This window comes from Zingiber officinale, chromosome 5B (genome assembly GCF_018446385.1).
Source record: "Zingiber officinale cultivar Zhangliang chromosome 5B, Zo_v1.1, whole genome shotgun sequence".
Taxonomy (NCBI): Eukaryota; Viridiplantae; Streptophyta; class Magnoliopsida; order Zingiberales; family Zingiberaceae; genus Zingiber; species Zingiber officinale.
This window is the reverse complement of record NC_055995.1, coordinates 11699745-11723176: the sequence shown is the minus strand read 5'-3', so window position 1 is coordinate 11723176 and position 23432 is coordinate 11699745. Positions and strand designations below refer to the sequence as shown.

The window sequence follows — 23432 nt, the reverse complement described above, 5'->3', positions numbered from 1 at the left end:
TACCGGGTTAGATAACTTAGAAGGTAGCATAAGGAATGTCAGGTTGATTGGGTTAAATATGCTGATTATGTATATCTATGTGGTGTGTACATATGATTATTATGTGTTGTAGGAGTTCTATGATAGACGGTCTAATCGCATGTAGTGGGTGTATGCTTGTCCAGTTATGATTATTGTGGGTGTCTAGTAGATTGTACCCTAGTGGTTAGGCATATGTGTCTGATTGATTTATTGGAGGTATTTTGTCAATTTAATATATGTTGTGGAATGTGCACGTGTGTTTGAGTGTTTATTTGGAGGTATCTTATCGATTTAATCTGAATTGTGAAATGTGCAGATGTGTTCGGTGTAATATTCGAGGTATCTTGTTGATTATGTTTGATTTGTGAGTACACTTGGGTTTAGTATGCTTTATGGGAAGTATATGTTGATTATACTCTTGGCATAGTTGTATATATGTCATGTGAGTGTTGTTTGAGGTGTATTGTCGATTATACCTACGATGATTTATGCACACGGGTTCGGTATATAATGTTGAAGGTATCACACTGATTTATACCTGTATTATGAGTATGTTTGGTGTGTACTAATTGGAGGATTATGTTGATCATACCTATGTTGTGTGTACACATGTGCCAGGTGTATTGTTGGTAGCATCATGATGATTCTACCTATGTTGAGTGTAGGATGTGGAGTGCCTACATGATATCATTTGTGGTATTATCCTGTCAACTAATTCTCCTATGAGTGGGTGATCCACTACGATGTTGATAGAGTTGACGATGGATTTGATTTGCTTACTAGGTTGTTATACCCTTAGCTGCCCACAGTGATATGTGGTAGAGTGATCTCGTGCAGTCTCTAGTTGGATAGTTAGGTGTCTTGGTCACATATTTTGGATTGTTGTGGTGGAGCGTTTCTCCCACATAGTTTAGATTGTTTGTGGTGGAGCGTTGCTCCCATATATTTTAGATTGTTTGTGGTGGAGCGTTGCTTCCACCTATTGTGGATTGCTTGTAGCGGAGTATTGCCCCTATATATATATTGTAGATACATATTACGGATTTGGTTGTGGTGGAGCGTTGCTCCCACATATTGAGGATTTCTTGTGGTAGAGCGTTGCTCCCACATATTGAGGATTTCTTGTGGTAGAGCGTTGCTCCCACATATGTGGTATTTCCTATGATGGAGCATTGCTCTTACACTAGAGGATCTATTCTTTGGTGATTTATATTGTTGGTGATTAAATTTCAGATTTATTGTCAGAGATCTTATGGTTAGGAATGTCTTTAGTACGGACATTGTGAGTTCTTGATTTTACCATTAGAGCTTGCGGAACTTTAGATGTTTTCAGAGACTCGATGATTTCTGGTATTTCTAGGATGTTTGGATCGGTTTCTATTGTCTTTGTTGACGATGTTGTGGTCTATTTCGGATCTGGGGTGAGTCACGTACACCATCTTTGCATAGATCTAGAGATGTTTCGACGAGAACATCTATATGTGAAGATCAGTAGTGCGTATTTGGATTGTCTTATGTGAGATGTTTGGGACACATGGTTACCAATAGGGAATACCGTGGATTCACAGGAGATGGAGTTTGTTACCATTGGATAGTAGTCGTAGTCTATACAGGAGACTTGCAACTTCCTTGGTCTGGCTCGATATTATAGACCTTTCGTCGAGGGTTTCTCTCGCATTGCTATGCCACTGACACGTCTGAACAGGAAAGGTGTGAAGTTCACATGGTCCGAGTACTACGAGACCAGCTTCTAGGAGCTAAAGCGGAGATTAGTGTCGGCTCCAGTTTTGGTTTTACCTTCTGAAGAGAACAGATTCGTACTCTACACCGACACGTCTCTTCAGGGTTTGGGCGCTGTTCTGATGCAGCACGACAGGGTAGTCTCCTATGCTTCTCGGCAGTTAAAGGAGCATGAGAAGAACTACGCAGTTCATGATCTGGAGCTAGCTGCCGTCATCTTTACTTTGAACCTTTGGCGGCATCATTTATACAACATTACATTTGAGATTCTCACTGATAAGAGTCTCAAATATATTTTTACTCAGAAGGAGCTTAATCTCCGACAGAGAAGATGGATGGAGTTCCTGAAGGATTATGATTGTACCATTAGCTATCACCCGGGGAAAGCTAATGTAGTTGTCGATGCACTCAGCAGGAAGTCCAGAGGGACTTTAGCTTGCCACCGAGTTGTGGTCATGGACTTGATTCAAGGTTTCTCCGAGTTAGGCCTTGAGGAGTAGGGACAGACAGAGCAGGGTATTCTAGTTACTATGGTTGCTCAGTCGTCGATCAGGACGAGGATCCGAGAGCCCCAGGCTGCTGATCAACATTTGCAGTTTATTGGCAGTCATATAGCTTCCGGGCAGCAGACCGAGTACACATGAGATGATGAGGTATTTATATATTTCCAAGACCGATTATGTGTACCTCCAGCTCACTCGGTCAGGGAGGATGTTACTTCAGGAGGCTCATCGCTCCCGATTTACTATCCACCCAAGCGGGACCCGCATGTACTGAGATTGGAGGCGTTCTTATTGGTGGAACGGAATGAAGAAAGACATCGCGGATTTTGTAGCTAGACGTCTTGTCTGTCAGCAGGTGAAGGCTGAGCACCAGAGACCTGCTGGATTACTTCAGTGGATTCCTATTCCCGAGTGGAAATGGGAACATGTTACCATGGACATTGTGGTGGGTTTGCCGAGGACACGACGAGGTCATAACGCGATTTGGGTAATCATTGATCGATTAACCAAATCGACACACTTCTTAGCGATTCGAAAGACGGATTACCCGGATCGATTGGCAGATCTGCATTGCCAGGACATCATCAGATTACATGGTGTCCCTTTGACTATTATTTCGAATAGAGACCCCCAGTTCATGTCTCGTTTCTGACAGAGTCTGTAATAGGCCTTGGGCACTCAGCTCCATTTCAGTATAGCTTTCCATCCGTAGACAGATGGACAGTTAGAGTGGACTATACAAACTCTAGAGGACTTGCTGAGGTCATGTGTATTGGATTTCGGAGGCAGTTGGGAGGACCATTTGTCATTAGTAGAGTTTGCCTACAACCACAACTTTCATTCGGTTATCCATATGACATTGTTTGAAGCGTTGTATAGTAGGCCTTGTCGGACACCCACCCTTTGGGATGAGATTGGGGAGGCCCAGCTGTTGGGACCTCATAGAGCTTAGCATGAGGTAGAGTTGGTCCGTACTATCAGACGGAGGATGTCAGAGGCGCAGGACCGCCAGAAGAGTTATGCAGATTGGAGATGCAGACCCCTGGAGTTCTCTACAGGCGACCATGTATTTCTGCGAGTTTCACCCACGAAAGGGGTGAAGAGATTTTGCCTCATAGGTAAGCTAGCTCCGCGATACATTGGTCCTTTCCAGATCCTGGAGAGGATGGGAGCAGTAGCTTATCGGCTGGCACTACCACCGTCCCTAGCAAGCGTGCACGATGTATACCACGTATCTATGCTGAGGAGATACATACCCGACTCGACACATGTGCTAACAGATATCTCAGTTCCCCTTCAGCCTGATGCTACTTACGAGGAGGTTCCGGTATGGATTTTGGATCGGAAAGAGCGTCAGTTGCGAAACAAGACTATTCGGCAGGTTAAAGTCGGATGGCAGCATCATTCGGACGAGGAGGCTACCTGGGAGCTCAAGGATACGATTCGAGCTCGATATCCCCATCTTTTTACTTGAGGTATGTGATTTAATTTAACGTTCAGCATTTATACTCTTTACCTGTTGTTAGTATTTGCTGATGGTAGATAAAGAAATTTAGGGACCAAATTTTTATTAGTGGAGGAGAATGTAAAATACCGAAAATTGATGAATCACCATAAGGGAATTTTCCGGAATTTTTAGAAATTTTTTGAGAATTTTTCGGATGACGTATCGTGTAGGATACATGGATAAAAGTGGGCCCCGAAAAATGCCTGTTTGGACTACCCCATTTAAAAGATGAAAAGTTTTATTTCTCTTTTTCTTTTTCTTTTTTCTTTTCTTTTCTTTATTCTCTTCTCCCCAAAATCGTCGACACTGCAGTTTCTTCCCCCTCCTTTTCTCTACTCCTTCCTCTCCCGAGCCTATTCCTTTTCTCATCGCCGCTTCTCCTTCTCTTTCCCCAACTGACGCGCAGTCGCCCCAGAGCCCGATCTCCTTCCCCTCTGCTCGTTGCTGCAGAAATCTCAGCCACTGCCGAGGTCGAGCCCTAGATTGGGGAAGATCGGGAGTGCGCTGACGCTCCTCTTCGACATCGAGCCTCTCCCTCTTCGTGAGTTGCTGCCCTGCCACCGACGGACCTCACCACGCCCTAGTTGTGCCATGGTCTCATCTTCTTCCTCTGCCAGCACAAACCACTTGCATAGTATCTCAACGCCTCAACGTCGCCGACTTCTACTCGAGCCCTAGGTCCTCGATGTCGATCCCTTGCCTCTGCCTGTCGACGTCATCCTTGCCGGCCGACGAGAGCCAAGGGAAGCTGATCTCTTCCTCACGCGATTTCCTCTCCTCCGACACCCTTTGCCCTAGCCTCCATTTGCGTGCCCTAGTCGATCTTGGAGGTAAGTTAGTTAGAATTAGGTTATTGTTTGGCAGTAATCTTCACTCTGTTCTTGATCCTCTTCCTTGTTGTGGATCAAGGTCACAAGATTTGAGAGGAAGCGGTGAGTGGTATTCCTTCTTTGGAGTTCATCTGTTCACTAATTTTAGATGATTGGTTGTCTGGTTGATCAGTGAATCTCCTCTTCTTGAATTCCGACAGTGAAGTTTCCAGCAGGGGGGTCTTGCTGTGGAGTACCTTTAGTCCAGCAGCCCACCCTGTGTCCTGCAGCCACGATCCTTGTTGATCAACAGGAGGCAGTGAATTGAGGTGAGGTGTAGGAAATAGATTTCGTAATTAGTTGTTTGTGTGTAAATGAATTGGGTTCTTGGTAGATAAGAATTGGATTTAGCTATTTGATATTGTGGTAGTAGCTAAATAAAAATGTATATATATTGGTGACACAGGACTTTGACGCGAGACGAATATCTCGACGTCGGATTTGGACCAAATTGGACCTTCCTATTGGAGGCGGGTACTTTGACTTTTATGTCATTTGATATGCATAGTAATATTTTTAACAAATAGCAATGATTGTGTTTCTTATCTGCTTCGGTTGATCACTACCCGATTTGTTACATGCTTGTTTGTTTACTTGTTATGCACTTCATGTTAGTACCTACATGATTTTACATGCTTATAGAGGTAGTGACACAACCATGTTATTTATTTTGTTCAGGATCTACGGTTTTTGATACCTTATCTGATCTGTGTACTTTTGATTTGGCTCATTGTCCTATGGTATACATTATATATATTTATATGGATATTGCTATGCTGTTCAGGATATTGTCATGTTTAGTGTCATGCATCATCTCGCATGATTGCATGTTGTGCGATCGTCTACTCCATTATTGTCGAGCACATCGCCAGTTACATGTATCTGTACACACCACCACTCATGGGTTAGTGGTATATCAGACAAGTGTGTGGCAGTTCTGTTGTTTAGCTCCGTTGGTCTGGTGACTCAGCGTGGTAGTCGGCAGACGGTTCTGCTCTGTTTGGCTCCGCTGGTTTAGTGTAGCAGCGTGGTAGCCGGCAGGCGGTTGGACTTTGTTTGGCTCCGTTGGTCCGCTCATAGGTAGTGTAACGCAGCGTGGTAGCCGTCAGAGATTTCCTCCCCGTCACCATGTACCGGGAGATGAGAGCATTGAGCTCCCCCATTTATGATTTGGGGTAGGAGGATAGGTGTACTCCGACAGCATCCTGTCCACTCGGTCACTCATCAGGGGTAGTGATGTCAGAGTGCACGGTTGTCACAGCCCTACGCACTCAGTCTCACCATTGTGTGTGAGATGGCTGACTGGCGTCAGGGGTGACCAGGACGCATCATTGGCATCATACGCATTGATGCATTTATTGTTTATGTTTACTGCATTTATTTGCTGCATTTGGATGTATGCATATGTTTGACATGCATACAGGATTTATGACACTCTCGGTCTGACGACCTTGTTATACTTATACTCAGGTCCTGGTTAGTACAGTTTTCTCCTGCTTTATTCAGTTGCATTTATCCTTCTTGTATTCAGGAGACTGTACGCATGATTAGTGTTGGTTGTCATTTTCTTTATTATGCATATCAGTTGTTACCCGCTGAGTGTTGGACTCACACCCTCCTCCGTTGCTATTTTCGGGTTGATGCTGTCCGGAGAGTTCCAGACGCTAGTCCCCTGCAGTCCACGAGGACGTTGTTAGTCTTTTGGCTTTTTCTCCTTTATTAGACTTGTGCTGTTTTGATACATCTGGACTTGTATCAGTTTACTATATGGATATTGTCGATGACTTTCATTCGGATTTGTTTTACTGCATGTCTGCCTAGACGGCAGAAGAGGTGAGTGGATTTAATCCATCGGATTTGTGCTTTGTGAGTGTAGTGGAGTAGGAAATATGCTTTGAGCTTTATTGGTGTTGTTGAGTAGGGTTGTTTTTGAGTCTTCTTATCATTGCTTTAGTTGTTCACTATTAAATTGCGTGGATGTTTGGATGTGTGATGTATATTATTATTATTATTGTTCCGGCCGTGTTGTTGTGGCCCAGAGGGCATTGTAGAAAGTTTCAGATTGTCACTCGTACAGGAGAGGTGCTGTCGAAATTTCTTCGGACAGGGACTCCTCGGGGCGTGACAGCCAAGCTTTTAGGACCCTTCCTTCGCATGGAAGGTACCTTCGTGCCCTTCTGCACAGGCTTCGGACAAGCCTCCAAGGCGCCTTCAGCAGCACCAAAAGCACCTTGAGCACTGTTCATCAAGGCTGATTTTTCTTTCTAACTCCTGCAACAATATGTTAATTCAAAAGCAAAGTGTAACCCTCAAAAGAGAGTTAGTAATTATAAAATAACATTATTAATTAGTTCTTATCTTTCCAAGACCAGGAACTAATCATTGTCTCAGTTTAGATTTCTAAAATGGACATAAATTGGACCTGCATATAAAGTCTCTAATTGAGACTCATCCTCACTGAAACACTCTCGTCTAGTGATTTACCTTACTTACCATACAGAGTCGCTCAACTCTACCTTGGTCTACCAAGTCTTCACACAAGTTGTCAGGTCTACAGATCCAACTGGACTTTGGCCAGCTTTCATGTCCTGCGGACCCAACCGAACTTCTCATCATATATCAAGTCACTTCTTGACCTATCTGAACTTCTACACCAGTTATCAAGTCCTCCAGACATAGCTAGATTTCAACCTTGTATAAGGACAGTCAAGTCTTGCATATTTGGTAGAAAGGTTAGATCACACAACACATCTAATTTTAATCTACTTATCATTGCATCAAAACTTAGGTTTGATCATTAGTACCAAATGCACTAAAAAAATAGTAATAATCATGCGTTTGAGCGTAATGCTGCTTATTAAAGTGTACCTCGCCAACGGAGAAAAGCTCCCCTTTTATATCATATCTCATAACTTCCGTAATAATGAGGCAACAATGAAAATTCGGTGTCAGAAGAAATTGGGTAATGGAAGGTGTATAGTCTATTTCCAAGGAATCTTCTGTCATTACATATATATGAATAGTCTCTTGTAACCTCCACAGTAATAATAGGAGTTGTACAACCACCCTTATAAGAAGGTACTAGTGGAGCACTACATCCTTCAAGTCTGATCAACTCTTGGACCGGTCGTCCTTATATCGAAATGACAAAAATGAGAGTCTATCTCAATTGCTTAAGAGGAAAGATAAACAATAAAAATAGACTACTATAATAAATTCTACATCCTTGATAACAAAAACTAATAAAAGTTGTAATGATTAAAGTTGAGTCATCCATAAATCAAGTTAATTAATGGTGTTTATGAGAATCTCATAATTATAATTTCTGTAGTGATTAATTTAGTCGACTAATAGTCTCCAAGAAGTAACGATTGTTCGTATACAGTGCTCAAACTTTCAATTGTGCTTACCAGAAAAGATTTATGAATGGTGCCCGTTGGAAACCACTCTGCTCTGCTCTATCTCTTGCTCAACAAATCAGTTTCTGCACAGTTGTATTTCGAATAATTTCTTGACACCAACAAAAGAAACAGTGCGATGAGGAACCTGAGTTTTTTGAGGAACCATTCTAATTGTTCTGGTCATCATATTTAACTTTTAAAGGAAACGATGGTCTTAAATATCCCACACAATTTAATTTAAAATGAAAATGAAAATAAAAATCAGTAAGATCCAAACTTACTACAATCACATAGCAGGAAAACTTAATTCGAAAAAAATGAAAAAAAATAGTGCAGTCATAAAAGAGAAAAAGAGGGATTGACGAAAAAGGAGGAAGAAGAAGAGTCCACAGATGAGAAGGAGAAATCGACCATTCAATGAAGGAGTCAACGAATGAGGAAGCAGAAAAGGGAGGGTTTAGGGATATTTACATGATTTCCTTATATTTACTTTTCCTTTCTTTAACTTTCTGTGGGGTTAAATATTTTTAGGAAATTTATCTGTGTTGAAGGAATATGATTTCTAACTCCATTAAATTTTTAATTAAGTAAATGATAGAAAACTTTTTGCAATGGAAAATTTCTCTAATTTTAATTAATTTCTGTATATGCGAGATACTTTTAAGTTTTAACTTTTTGATTCAACATTTTTAAGTCAAAAAATGTATGACATTAAGAATACAGTCATTTGCTATGGTCTATTTGACATGAAATATGGAAATTTTGCTCTGGTCTATTTCTTATCATAACTTTTGGATTTAGTTTCAATTATTAATTAAATATTTTTAATTTAATTGGAGATTTAAAAAAAACAAAAATCATGCATAACGTGAAATATTAATTACTTATCTAGAAAGGAAATAATAATGTGTTTATATAGATAAAAATAGAAGAAAATGTAAATAAATAAATAAAGTTGTAAGCCTTTTCTATGCTTTTTGAAAGGGAAGAAGTGAAGAAGACGCCATCGGAAAAAATTTATTGATGCTTATCCAAGGAAAAAAGAAAAATACAAATTATATTAATAAAATTTGTTGTCTATTATATTTCATCTCAATCAACTTTTTTTTATATAGTTTAATAATACGATTTATTATGTCTCAAATAATGATGGAATAGTTAGGCGCTAAGGAAATTTAAGATTTAAATTTTAACTATAATATATTATAGGAGATTTTTTTCTAATGAAAAATGAATTTAAGAATGATAATCTTTTAAATAATTTCTGATTTATTCTTTATAGTCAATAGAAACTTTTATAGAGTCAGGTTGATTGTCCTAAATTAGCCGGTATTTTTTTTTTATAAAATCCTAATTAATTTAATAAAATAAAATGCCTTTTATACAAAATTCCACGGATTAAAAAACTTGATGACTTAACTAATTTTTATTTTCCTAAACCAAAAGATAATGTATTTGTAAGGTGGAGGGTATTCTCAGTTATTACTATTTTTTTAATATAAATATTTCGAGTTGATTAATTCTGAAGATGATTAATAAAAAAATTTTATTAGTCATTAAAATAAATTAGAAAGCACTGGTAAAAATTCAAACTCATCTAAATAGACAAGCTTACTTTTTAATTAGACAATATTCTTAAGCGCGTTTTTTATTAAAGAGAAAAGTCTCCTATAGCATATCACCCCTTTTTAATAAATTAATTGCTAGTTTATTGTTTGATCATTATTTTTTTATGCCAATGTATTTCCTTATTCATATTAATTTTTTTTAGAAAGAAATTATTCGCTTTCTAATATAATTATATTTTTATGTTTTAATTATTAAATTTTATTTCTATAGATTAAAAGGAAAAAAAAATTAGGGTATTAAAAAAATATCTTATATATATTGATCTTTTCTATTTTCCTATATTAATTATATATTACCTTTTTTATTTAATGAGGAGCATGTCCTAAACTTATATATTAATAAAAACAAAGTAATAGTATATCTACAATTTCTTAAGGAGGGAACGGCTTATTCAATGGGAAGAAGAAGAGATCGATGAATAAAAGTTCGCAACTTCTATTAGGTTTTGTATCATTCCGACGCAGAAATTTAAGATTATTTATTTTTTTCTGCTATTGATTCAGTGAGGTTTTTATTTTTTACCGGGTACAAGTTTACGGTCTTGTCTTCTTCATGGAGGATTCTCAGAATAGAGGAGAGTTATCCCATTCCCACGAGGTTGCAGAGATCAGGACGATGCCTAGAGATAGTGCCGGCGAGGAGGAGGAGGAGGGAACATTGCTGTCGTGGGACGCCATTTTACCTGACGAACTCCTCCAAAAGGTGCTCTCCTTGTTGCCCATCGCCAACATCATCAAATTGAGCATCGTGTGCAAACGGTGGTATGAGGTGGTTCACTCCTACCCTCCGATGTCGTGGGAGATGATGGCGCCACAGAAGCCATTGTTCTTCAGATCCTTCTTTAACGACTGTGCCTTCTCGGGCATCATGTATGACCCTTGTCTCCTCCGGTGGTGCAACTTCGACTTCCCCCGCTTAGAAAAGGGCATCTGGTGCACTTCCTCCTCCTGCGGCCTGGTCTGCTTGATGAACCCTAATGACGGAAGCCGCTTATTGGTCGGCAATCCCATCAAGAGAGACTGGAAGCAGCTTCCTCAAGTCCCCGCCTGCTCTTCCCCCCACTTCATCGCGCTTGCCTTGTCGTTCGACCGCCGCACGCGCGGCTACACCGTGGTCGTCGCCCAGTGCACCCACACCCAGCAATTGCCAGGGAAGTCCAAGCAATGGCACTCATCAGTCCACATGAAGTCCAATCAATGGCACTTATCGGTCCACATGTACCAATCGATGACGAAATCATGGGCCACTCCCTTCGCCCAAGACGTCGGCCTCTGGATAGGCGGCTACGAGGCCGTCATATGCGACGGCGTGCTCTACTACTTCATGAGACATCAGGATCTGTTCGCCTCGCACTTAATGGCGTTCGACCTCATGAAGCCGCCCTCTGGCATTCAATCTCTGCTTGAAGAATCTATTCCTACGCCATACCCTTTTGTCTGTGCTGGGTTGATCAACCTGTCAAACAAATTGGTCATGGTCGGCATGAGCGACTTTTGCCCGCACGAGGGAGTGGTGATTTTGGAACTCGAGGATAGGACATGGCGGGAAGTGGCTCAAATGCCCATCTCCATGTTCAAGAAGTTTTTCTGCTGCTGCGGCGTCGGCGACTTCCTCTTCATGCACTCATCAATGTGGCCGGCACTACTGACCTTCGACATGAGGCAGAAGGTGTGGAAATGGTCGAGTCACCCCTACCTTGAGCAGTTGGACATCTACAAAGGACCGGAGTCCCTATTTTACTGCGGCTTCTGCTTTGAACCGAGGCTCGATGTCTCCTCTTGATCTCTCTGCCGCATGCTTCATTTAATTTACAACTCGACAAAAAATAATTTTTTAGTTTCATCTTGTTTTATTTAAGAAAGAAATTTTTATTATCTGCTAAGATTTTGATCATCTGTGTATGAGATACAGAAATGAATAAGTTGAATTACATATGACAAAAAATGATTCGCTCTTTTCTGAGCCCTGTCAATCCGTCCCTAGGTCAAAACAGAGATGGTAAATCACGGATAACTATTAGTCATTAGTATAGATGGTCAAGGAATGAGGGAAAATATGCTCGGACTTAACACATGTCTTAACCATCGCACCGCCCCAAGGAAACTAGGGACGGTGCGTAGCATTGCAAACATAGCATTTCAAGCATCTTTGTCATCTCATGAAAAAGTAATCATGACTAAATTGAAGACTATTTATGAAAGTTTACTTTGGGAAAAAAAGCCAAATTAGCAACAGCGAAATCTTATACCATTTTAGTTTTAGTAAGGGAGAAATTTCTCTATTATGGTCCTGTCATCTTTTAATCACTCTTTTATCTTAGTTCTTTTTAAAAATTTCTTATTGAACTATGAAAATTTATTTTATTTAACACATCTGATCTCGTCCGGAAGTTGAGTCAGATGAAGGCGGGCCTTGATATACTGGGAGTTGACGGAAAGTCGCTGCGGAGTCCGCTCTACCTGGCACCCTCCAAAAGGGTTCACACGGGCGAATGATGAAGGATGATGACCGGAACGATGACGCTAGAGCTCTGCGCACACTCAGACGAGCCCACGAGTCGTTAAAGACCAGAAACCAGGGAAAAAGTCCCTGGATCAGGCCCTCCGACGCTCAAGTCAGGTACCTTTTCCCTAGAAGCACAAAGAAAGTATGAAAAGTAAAGACGAGTAAGAAAATGACGAGTGAGCGTACCTGTATAAGGGACAGGCAGTTATAATTCTCTTGCTTGCTTGTCCTGTAGTGCCTGGCATCTTTCGCTCATGAATGCTACGCTGGACCTTTACACTTGCTAACCTCGTTCTGATATCTTGATAACCCCGATCTAACGTCGCCTCCAGACTTGTACCTTGAACCTTGTCCTATGCATCTCATATTGCTCACCCTGATCGGTCTTGTCTCTTATTAGCTTTACATGTCGCGTCCTGTATACCTTAGTTCGGTTTTGTTTATCCCTAATTCCAGGCTCTACGTCTGACTTTATTTGTCCCGACCTGTATGCCTGCCTCCAACTTTGCTTTATCTCGGACCATGAGGACATAAATCCTGACCTGTTTCCTTGGCTAGCACATCCCGACCTGTACGTTTTATCGATCTACGTATCCTAAGCCATAAGGCTATAAATCCTGACCTGTGTGCATCGGTCTGCTTCCGCTAATCTTGAATTCCGACCTGTGCTCTTCGATCCCTTTATCCCATGCCGTGAGGATATAAGTCCAAGCTTGTAAGCTAGGTCTGTAAACCGACCCGCTTCTGCCCTTCATAATCCCTGGTTTGTACTTCCTGACCTATACGTCAGGTCTGTATTCCAACCCACATCTATATATTGTTATCTATGGCTTGTACGTTCTGACCTGTACGCCAGTCTGTATTCCGATCCGCCTCTGTATATTGTTATCCATGGCTTGTACATTTCGACCTGTACACCCGGCCTGTATCTCGACCTGCTTTTATCCGCTGCTATCCATGGCTTGTACGTCCCGACCTGCACGCCAGGCCTGTATCCCGACCCGCATCTGTATATTGTTATCCATGACTTGTACATTCCGACCTGTACGCCAAGCCTGTATCACGACCTACTTCTATCCATTGTTATCCATGGTTCGTACGCCCCGACTTATGCGCCAGGCCTGTATCCCGACCTGTTTCTGTCCGCTGTTATTCATGGCTTGTACGTTCTGACCTGTATGCCAGGCCTGTATCCCGACCTACTTCTGTCCGCTGTTATCCATGGCTTGTACGTTTCGACCTGTACACCAGGTCTGTATTCCGACCTGCTTCTGTCGTCAGTTATCCATGGCTTGTACATTCCGACCTGTATGCCAGGTCTGTTCTGCGCCAGAGGCCTTCCTTTCCTAGCCTTTATCTGGCCTGTGGGCTAAGTCCTTAGCTGTACCTAGCCTGTGAGCCCTACCTGGCCTGTGGGCTCAGTCCTTAGCTGTACCTGGCCCGTAAGCCCAGTTATCCACTATACCTGGCCTGTGAGCTCAGTTCTTGATTGCTATCGAGGCTGGATCTGGTCCAACTTGCAATCCTCTCCTTCGACTGCCCCGTAAGCTGAGACTTTGACCGTGGCTACGCAAGCTTGACTTCTGACGTCCACGGAGACTAGACTTCTGACCTCCACGTAAGTTTGACTTCTGACCTCCATGGGGGCTAGACTTCTGACCTCCACGTGAGCTTGACTTCTGACCTCCACGGGGGCTGGACTTATGACCTCCACGTAAAATTGACTTCTGACCTGCACGTAATCTTGACTCTTGACCTTCCTGTGGTCTTGACCCCTAACCACATCATCTTACTGACCCCACCATCATGCACCGTATCACAAGCCTCCCCCTCAAGTCTAGTCGAAGGAGGTTCTAGTCCGACTGACTAGACCCAAGTCCCTTTGTTACCTGACCTAGTTCTCGCATCCTCTGCCGGCCTGTTTCCTGTCTATCTTCTTCAGAATTTCTCACCGTCTTAGGAGATAAACGGGATTGTTCTGTGTGTATATTGATTCTCTAATTTCCAAGCCTACTCTTCTCCTATAAATGCTACACTGGTTTCCAAGCATCAACTCAAGTTCCGAGGAAATCCCTTCACCTTCTCCTTTCTTATAAAAGGTCCGAATATACCTTTCCCCTCTTTGCCTCAAGCTATCCTCTTGTTAACACTGGTTTCCAAGCGTCAACTCAAGTTCCGAGGAAATCCCTTCACCTTCTCCTTCCTTATAAAAGGTCCGAATATACCTTTCCCCTCTTTGCCTCAAGCTATCCTCTTGTTAATAGAGCATTAAGCCCCTATGGAACCTGCAACAGAATCCAACAAACCTGCTTCTTTGCTTCGGCAAATTGCCCATCTGACGGAACTATTGGCTCAGAAAGAGGAAGCCTTGTTGGAGATGACAGCGAGCAAAGATCTTCAAGCGTCCCTTGCTCATGAAATGGAAAACCTCTGGTTGGCCCCCAAATCCCAAACCCGGGCTGAAATTGCTCTCAAGCTGAAAGCTCAATCGGACATCCAGAGCCAGGCTCACTACATTATCTATTTGAAGATGAAACATGAGGACGAGGTGGCTCTCCTGAAAGAGGAAGGACGGATTAAAGATGAGACTATTGAGCGACTGAAGCGCGCTATCGATCTTATCAAGGAAGATCTAACTAGAGCTCAAGCTCATCTGTCTAGGAAGGATTAAGCCTCTGGATCTGGTAGCAATGTAAACCCTTAAAAAATGTTCCTCTTGTTAATGAAATAAAAACATGCTTCTTGGATTTCGTTCAGGATGTAGCCCCCTGCCCTCTGGTTCTGGTGTTGATATGTTTCTATAAAGCACCTGTATTTTTCTTGATATTTCTAATAAAAATAATAAAGATAACTTGCTTACCCCACCTTCCTCTTACCTCCAAACATATGATCCCCAGGTCGGAGCAACTGAGACACTTGAGAATGTGCCTACGAAATTTCATATTTAGCAGAAACCCTGGAAATATGGCTTACTGACCAGTCAGGCACGAGAACTTGGCTTGTTGTATTTTGCTTCGGCAAATATAAGGAGTGCTGACCGAGAAAATCATTGCACCGACCGGGAAGGTCGTTGGGCGTGAGAGCATGACTCACTTATAACTCACATGCGGGCGAGAGTCTAGGACAACCGACCGGGAAGGTCGTTGGGCGTGAGAGTCATGCTCACTTATAACTCGCACTGGGGCGAGAGTCTGGGACAGCCGACCGGGAAGGTCATTGGGCGTGAGAATGTGCCTACGAAATTTCATATTTAGCAGAAACCCTGGAAATATGGCTTACTGACCAGTCAGGCACGAGAACTTGGCTTGTTGTATTTTGCTTCGGCAAATATAAGGAGTGCTGACCGAGAAAATCATTGCACCGACCGGGAAGGTCGTTGGGCGTGAGAGCATGACTCACTTATAACTCGCACGTGGGCGAGAGTCTGGGACAACCGACCGGGAAGGTCGTTGGGTGTGAGAGTCATGCTCACTTATAACTCGCCCTGGGTTGAGAGTCTGGGATGACCGACCGGGAAGGTCGTTGGGCGTGAGAGTCATGCTCACTTATAACTCGCACTGGGGTGAGAGTCTGGGACAGCCGACCGGGAAGGTCGTTGGGCGTGAGAGTCATGCTCACTTATAACTCGCACTGGGGCGAGAGTCTGGGACAGCCGACCGGGAAGGTCGTTGGGCGTGAGAGTCATGCTCACTTATAACTCGCACTGGGGCGAGAGTCTGGGACAACCGACCGGGAAGGTCGTTGGGCGTGAGAGTCATGCTCACTTATAACTCGCACTGGGGCGAGAGTATGGGACAACCGACCAGGAAGGTCGTTGGGCGTGAGAGTCATGCTTACTTATAACTCGCACTGGGGCGAGAGTCTGGGACAACCAACTGGGAAGGTCGTTGGGCGTGAGAGTCATGCTCACTTATAACTCGCACTAGGGCGAGAGTCTGGGACAACCGACCGGGAAGGTCGTTGGGCGTGAGAGTCATGCTCACTTATAACTCGCACTGGGGCGAGAGTCTGGGGCAACCGACTGGGAAAGTCTTTGGGTGTGAGAGTCATGCTCACTTATAACTCGCACTGGGCGAGAGTCTGGGATAGCCGACCGGGACTTCTTAGGAAAGCCCATTCGGGAACAGATGTTGCCGACCTGGGGGTGAGTTCTCGACCAGGGATTGCTTGAAGGGACCGCTTTGACCCTGTCTGCAGTTAAGAGATATACAGTATCAGACGTATTGTGAAGATAAAAAATATTAAAATCTTACTCAGCCCTCAGGAAAATGACGTCGTGTAGCCTTGCAACATTCAAATTTATTTCCCTTCAATTTTCTTCGCCGCTTCCCTAGAAAATCGCATGTCAGACGCTTCCGTATGCCCGCTTTCTCTCATGATTTCCTTATCACGTCTATCATTAATACGCTTTCTAGGGGGGTGACATCTGTCCCACGCCTTTATTGCTTATGTCGTATGACGCCGCCGATTTAACTCCTCTTTGTACACGACTCCTCACAAGAGTATGTCGTTCTATGATCGGACGACATTGGGCGCTTTACCCAAAAATATACTCGACTCATCTTTCGATATTCCCTAGGAAAACCCACTTTATAAGCCCTAAAGGTAGTCCGTCGTCGTCGCCTTGAGCATTTCGACTGCCTTCGCTGCCTCGCTGTTTTGTTGTCCCTGGTGCCTTAGCCTTTCCCCTTCTCGACTCTTTACGCCTGGTGTTCTTCCCCTTTCGACTGACTTCTTCTTCAACCTTCCTCACTTTGATAATGGCGGACGGTAAGGCCTCCTTCTGGTACTCTTATTACATTTTTGACATAAACGACCATGACCTATCAGTAGTCCGGTCTAACCTGAAACTTAACGAGGATTATGAACTTCGAGTCCCCACATCCAGCGAACATCCTGCATCCCCTCCTGAAGGCTTTATAACTATTTCAAAGACCAGCTTCTAGGAGGCCTTCGTTTTCTCATACATCCGTTCATCTCCTCCCTGAGCCAATACTTTGGTATCTACCCTTCTCAATTTGCTCGCAACTTCTTCAGAGCTATATGTGGCACCGTCATTCTGTGTCGCATATATCAAATCCCCTTTGACCGTTCAGCTATTTCATCATTTTTATTCCTTCAAACGATCTGAACCAGGGGTATTATGGTGCAAGCTAGACCTTGTTATAAATTCTTCTCTGACATGCCCTCTTCCAACAAAGGTTGGAAATCTCATTTTTTCTTTGCTAGACTACCTGAGCCCTTGGTCGAGCCAACCCAATGGCGCTTTGACATTCCTACTAATCTCCCTGTGCACCAACATCAGTCTTCCTACGACGCCGCTTCAGAAAAACTACAAGGCGTGAGCGTTCGCTTGTCTATAATACTATTGGAAGGCTTTTTGTATTCTTTCGAGCTCAGCCCAGTTCCTGCAGAGATATCGGCTCCATTAGGTAAGACCCTGTTTTCCTTCTTGCTATTCTTCGCTAACTAAGGTATCTCTCTTTCACTTTGCAGAGGCTGCTATGCTCCGGACCTATTCTTCAAATATAAAACAACAATCTCTTGCTGTTTTGAAAGCCCTAAGTATGGAGCTTAAACAGGGCTTAGCAACTTCCTCACAGTCTGCCCCTCCTGCACCAGCCCGGGCGGAAGCTTCCCCCACTCTTCCCTTGGATGTTGCCTCAATGGAAGACCTTGCCTCATTAGAACAGGCTGAAGAAGAACGAGCCGCTTCTCCCCCTCCCGCTAAACGACAACGCCTCCAGCGCAAAAGGAAGAGGGTTATTCCCGCGGTTCAGGCGTCTCCTTCGCCTCTTCCTCCTGGCCAGCATTCATCCGTAGCCTCTCAATCTTTAGAGACCAAGGCTGTTACACCTGACCGGGAGATTGCTCTTGGACCAGAGGTTCCCACCTTGTCGCCCAGAATATCAGCCCCGACACCCGTTCGGGCTCTGTCTCTCGAGCAGGCCACTGTTCCCGCTCAGGCCTTCTCTCCCGGGCAGCTCCCCTTTCCCGTAATGGACCAGCCCGGGTGCTTGGCAACTGTGTCCGCCTCGCTTCCTGTAGCCACTCCGGCCTCCACCTCTCGATCCCAGGGCAAAATCCCCAAAAAGTATATCTTCACCATCTCTTGGCGCCTGCCCTCCTCCACCAAGCCTGATGCCGCTGAAGAAGCTGCAGAAGAGGCTCCTCCCGCTGTTGGCTTGGTTCAGCTGCAGGGCGAGTTAGCCACGTCCTGGCGATCAGGCAATCGAAGATTTTGGAACAATCTGCCGATGGAGGGACTGGATCACGCCTCTTGCCAAATAATTTCTGTGAGTTTTTCTTTTCTCAGGACTCTTTCTCCAGAACTCCTTATAATCCTTCCCTCTGCGTCTTATGCAGGCCTGCTCCGCCAGCCTGAGTGTGATTCAATATGCAGCCAATTTGCAGAGGGAGCATGAGGTACTGAAGACTCGCCTTCAAGAATTGGAGTTGCCGCTTACACCTCGTGATCCACTCAACCCGACACCCGGGGACCTGGCGAGGTATCTTCGATTGATTGGGGAGTCTGCAGAGTTCGCCCGAAACATTTCCCATGCTGCTTTTGACAAGATAAAGACCTTAGAGGTGGCTCTGAAGACCAGCGAGTCCAAGCTGGCCTCTGAGGGGGAGCAGCGTCGCTCGCTCGTGGTTGAATTGGATGAGAAGGACGCTCGGTTGACCACTCTATCCTCTGATCTGAAGAGTCTACAAGAAACTCGAGAGACTCTTCAGAAAAACTTAACCGATGTTCAGGGTCAACTAGCCTCCAACGCCGATCGGGAGCAGGCTATCCAAAGTCATTGGGAGGCCAGCCAAACTACAATCAAATCACTGCAGACCGATCTTTTGAAGGCTCAGGAGAATGCTTCCCAGAGTCAAAAAGATTTGGCTTTGGCCCAAGCCGATGCTGAGAAGGCCCGGGTAGAGCTGGCAAATTATCAGGCAGGTGAAGCTTGTCGTCTGAGAGCGTATATGTTATCCTACGTCTCATCTCCTTTCTTTTTGAGGAAGATAGGAGGTTTGATGAACCTTATGCTATGCTGCGGCGCGGCCGGCGGGGCTCGTCAAATGTTTAAGTAGGGTCTGCTTCGCTCTGCCCCTTCGGAAAACTTCTTGGACACTGCTCGCCTGATGAACGAGCTTCCAGCCGGGTCGTATCCTTCCTTCAAGGATAACGACGACCTCTTTCTTCTCCCCTCATCTCCCACTGATGCTGAACTCTGATGTGGCAATGTATGATGAACTTTGATGTGTCTATGTAACTAAAATATTGTCTACGATTCTCGTATGTCATAACTAGTTATTATATAGGACCCTTTAACTTTTTTATGATAGGCTATGACATGACTGCTAGTTTTTGAACTCCCCTTAGCTATTTAGTTTCTTATTACCTTGTATGTTTCCCAACCGATATGGATCGCGGCGATAGGAAGGTGTACTTCGACCTTCTGGTTCAAGTGTTAGCTGACCCCGGTCAGGGCTCACTTCCTTACCCCGACCTATTTCACTCTCCTTTCCTTGCTGACCGGCCAGGCTCAACCACACACCCGGTCTTCTTTTTCCAACTTAATCCAGTACAGGATAATACCAGAGCGGGAAAGCGAGGGTTAAGACTAGAGTGAGAAAGCGAGGGTTAAGAGTTCATAAGACACTTATAATTGTTGCGTCTTTTCCCGAAACCTATCTCCTCGTACTTCGTGCCGACACTTTTCCAGATATACCCTTGGGCGTTATTTTCAAAGAAGATCCATCGGTCCTCTTTACTCCCGCCAATTGTTGTGGACCGGTAGATGATAACTGACTAAATTGCCCCTCTGCCCAGCGGCTATAAATACTTCCCCCTCACTTCTACCTGTCACCTTTTCCTCGACTTCTTCTTTTTCCCTCTTAAATCCATCGTTGCGCTTAAACCTCTATTTTGGTTCAGTAGCTTCTTGCTTGATTTCTTCTCGTTCTGTTTCTTTTCACATGGCATCCTCCTCTCTTCTGTCTTCTCTGGCGGCGACGTATTTTCCTGGCTCATCCACTTTTGACGAACTAGACCAAGATGATCTGCGATATACCTACGAAGTTACGCATAACACACATGTGATCATCCCCACCGGAGTGCACCAATTTTTCGCTCCTCCCGATGAATATTGCACCTTCTTTAAAGAACAGTTTATGGTCGGCCTTCATCTTCCTCTTCCCCCCTTCTTTTTTGACGTATGCCGCCACTTCAAAATTCCCCTGGGACAACTGACGCCGAATTCTATAAGGCTCCTCTGTGGATTTGTAGTACTCTGCGACGTATGCGAGCTATCCTGGTCTACCCCTTTGTTCCACTGCTTCTTCATCCTTCGCTAGCAGGAAGAAGGCTCATTTTGCTTCCAGCTGCGCCTTCGGACTGCTTTTTTCTCACCCCTACAGCCTTCTGGAACGAACTGGCGGAGCAAGTTCTTCTTCATTCGATTTCCCCATGAGGTAGAATGGCCCCTGCAATGGCAATCGTCACTTCCCCCGATCTCGCCACTAGGGGATTTTCACCTTGATACCTCCTATATAGAGGCTTCATCTCGCTTAGCAGGATGACAACTGAACTTAACGCGCATATTGTCTGAGGAATTGTTGTCATATTTCCGTCTGAGCTATCTTACTTCTGAAACACCTCACTCCCTGGGTAAGCTTCTCTTTTGATTCTTTTATAACCTCATGCATTTTGTTTTACCTACTATAGCTGACCCCACACTCTGTCTTGTACAGCTGATGTTTTAACCCGTGCCTCAGAGGTTCAACCTCTTCCTATAAGTGATATGGAAATAATGCGGCGCAGTCGAGTTATTTTAGAAAGGAGATCGCTCCCTTACTCGACTTCGACCCATGTCGGTATGGCTACCACTGCAAATCCCTGACCCCCGTCTTCCCCGCAGAGTCTCATCTACTGCCCGATCTACCTCCTTTGATCGTCCCAGGACTTTGTCTACATCCCGGCCTGGCGCTCCTGTTCATCCCCGACCCTCGCCTACAACCCGACCATCCGCCTCGACGCCTCTTCAATCAACTAATCTTTCCCGACTGACTTCTAGCTCTGGTCTTGGCTGCGGTCGCAGATCAGCCAATGTAACCTATGCCAACCCTGCCTTCAGAGAAGCCTCTCAGGTGGCTCGTCTGGCACGTTCTGCCAATGACCGCTTGAGTCGTGATACCCCCTCTACTTCTCGGCGTAGGGTTCGATTGCCTTCAAAAGATTCTGATTCGGATGATCGGCCTTTGGCTCAGAGACTTCGCCGCAGGACCCCCCATCCTAGCCAAGACTCAGGCTCTTCCGCTGTTCCTCCTCCTTTGCCTCCGGTTGCAACCCCTCCTTCGCCTCCGGTTGCAACCACTACTCCTATCCCGAACCAGGCAGATGCTCCTCTGGATCCACCTAAGGCTCCGGCCAAGCCTCCGCTGGCTCAACCTTCCACCTCGCAACAACATCCGAGCACTGAAGCTAGCCCCTCACATCGCCCTTCCCCAGCTGCCTCGCCTCCAGAGCCTTCTCATGTGCCCCCTTCAGCTCCTTCTAGCTCAGTTGCTGGACCTTCACAACCACCGCCACCTATTCATCACCATTATCATACCACTGCCCCTTTTGAGGCTGGGTTAAGGTCACGGCAAGATGTTCCCACCAGCTTCCTTACGTTGAAAGGTCTTTTGGCCACTTTATGGGAAGAAAGTATGCAGCAGATGAAACTCTTACTGCTACCTGCCCAAATGGATAGATTCTCAGAGCTGTATATCAAGGTAAGCTTCGATGATCCCAGCAACTATTATCCTCCTCGCTCTTATCAGATATTTCCTTTATGTACTAGGTGTTAGTTAGAACCCTAGAGCAAATCATTTGATGATTGTATTATGGACTTGTTGTATCATATTCTTATATAAATAAAGGCATTTGTTTTGGTTATTATACTTATTTGTATTGGTGCCAAATAAACTAAGTATAATAGCATCCTTGAGTAGAAGGTTCTTACCTATATCAATCAATTGGATCGATAGTGAGATGATATAGGGAACACTACTCTTAATCATTCCTAGTCGAGTATTAACATTCAGGGACAATGTTAATGCAATAAGACTAGCATGTAGGTCAACTCGATGACTTGATCTCACAAGTCATGGATATAGAGATATCAAGTTGACACATGGGTATGCATTGGAGAATATATACTGAATGACCCGCCATGAGAAAGTATCATGGATTGTTATATGAGTGTCATATACTTTCTCATGTGGCTATTAGTATGAATACTAGTCCTTAGACCTGAAGTCACCATGGATCCCTACATAAGGAGTTATGTACTTTGGTTTCGTCAAACGTCACCCGTAACTAGGTGGATTATAAAGGCGATTACTGGGTATGTAACAAATTATGCGGAGGGATGTGAGTGATATAGATGGGATCTATCCCTCCTATATGACGGGAGTGACATTAATAGTTTTGATAGAGTGAGACCACGAAGTGCATGGTCATGCCCAAATGAGTCAATATGAGATATTGAGCTCATTTGATTTAGTGAGTCTACTTGGAGTTCAAGATTTAGATTGGTCAGAGGATAACACGGTCTATGCCTCACATTGATCAATCTAGATGTCTAGGATAGAAGGACACTTGTCATATATTGTGAGGAGTCACAATTAGTAGTCACAAGGTGATGTTGGATCTCAACATTCTTGTAACTTGGGTAGTAATGATGTGTTGCTAGATACCGCTCATTACTTATGCTCCTAAATGGGTTTAGGGGCATTGCCAATGTTACAAGAACCTATAGGGTCACACACTAAGGACAATTAGATGGAGATTAGGTTCATATGATGAACCAAGAGGATTAGGTTAATGTATTGAACCAAATTGGATTAAGAGTAATCCAAGTTAGGCTAATTGAGTTGGACTCAAGTTGATTCATATGTTCAATGAGTCTAATTTAGATTATGACTCATTGAATCAATTTAATTAAATGAATTAGATTCATTATATTAAGTTGGTTTGAATCAAATGGTTAGATTAGATCAACCATGAGAGAGATTTGGTCAAGTTTGACTTGACTTGAGAAGGAAGATAAAAGGTCAAGTTTGATTTAACCATTTGCCACCTCATTTGTGAGTTGGCAATAGGAGGACTAATGATGATGTGTCACATCATCAAAGCTAGCACATATGTGTGTCACATCATGGAGGTTACAAACCCCTTTCCATTTAATGTGGTCGGCCACATTAATTGTAAGGGAGT

General features: G+C 44.0%; 2 protein-coding genes across 2 annotated transcripts; both read left to right on the top strand.

The window, feature by feature from the left end:
* Positions 1–10222: 10222 nt before the first annotated feature.
* Positions 10223–11452, top strand: LOC121986504 (F-box/kelch-repeat protein At3g61590-like). Its single transcript, XM_042540472.1, has one exon. The coding sequence runs from the start codon at positions 10223–10225 to the stop codon at positions 11450–11452; it is 1230 nt and encodes a 409-aa protein (XP_042396406.1).
* A 9588-nt stretch (positions 11453–21040) lies between these two features.
* LOC121986503 (proline-rich receptor-like protein kinase PERK10) lies at positions 21041–22021 on the top strand. Its single transcript, XM_042540471.1, has one exon. The coding sequence runs from the start codon at positions 21041–21043 to the stop codon at positions 22019–22021; it is 981 nt and encodes a 326-aa protein (XP_042396405.1).
* Positions 22022–23432: the final 1411 nt, after the last annotated feature.

Bases quoted from the DNA above. Each gene is read 5' to 3' on its own strand.
- LOC121986504 (XM_042540472.1), top strand. From the start codon at position 10,223: ATGGAGGATTCTCAGAATAGAGGAGAGTTATCCCATTCCCACGAGGTT.
- LOC121986503 (XM_042540471.1), top strand. From the start codon at position 21,041: ATGTCGGTATGGCTACCACTGCAAATCCCTGACCCCCGTCTTCCCCGC.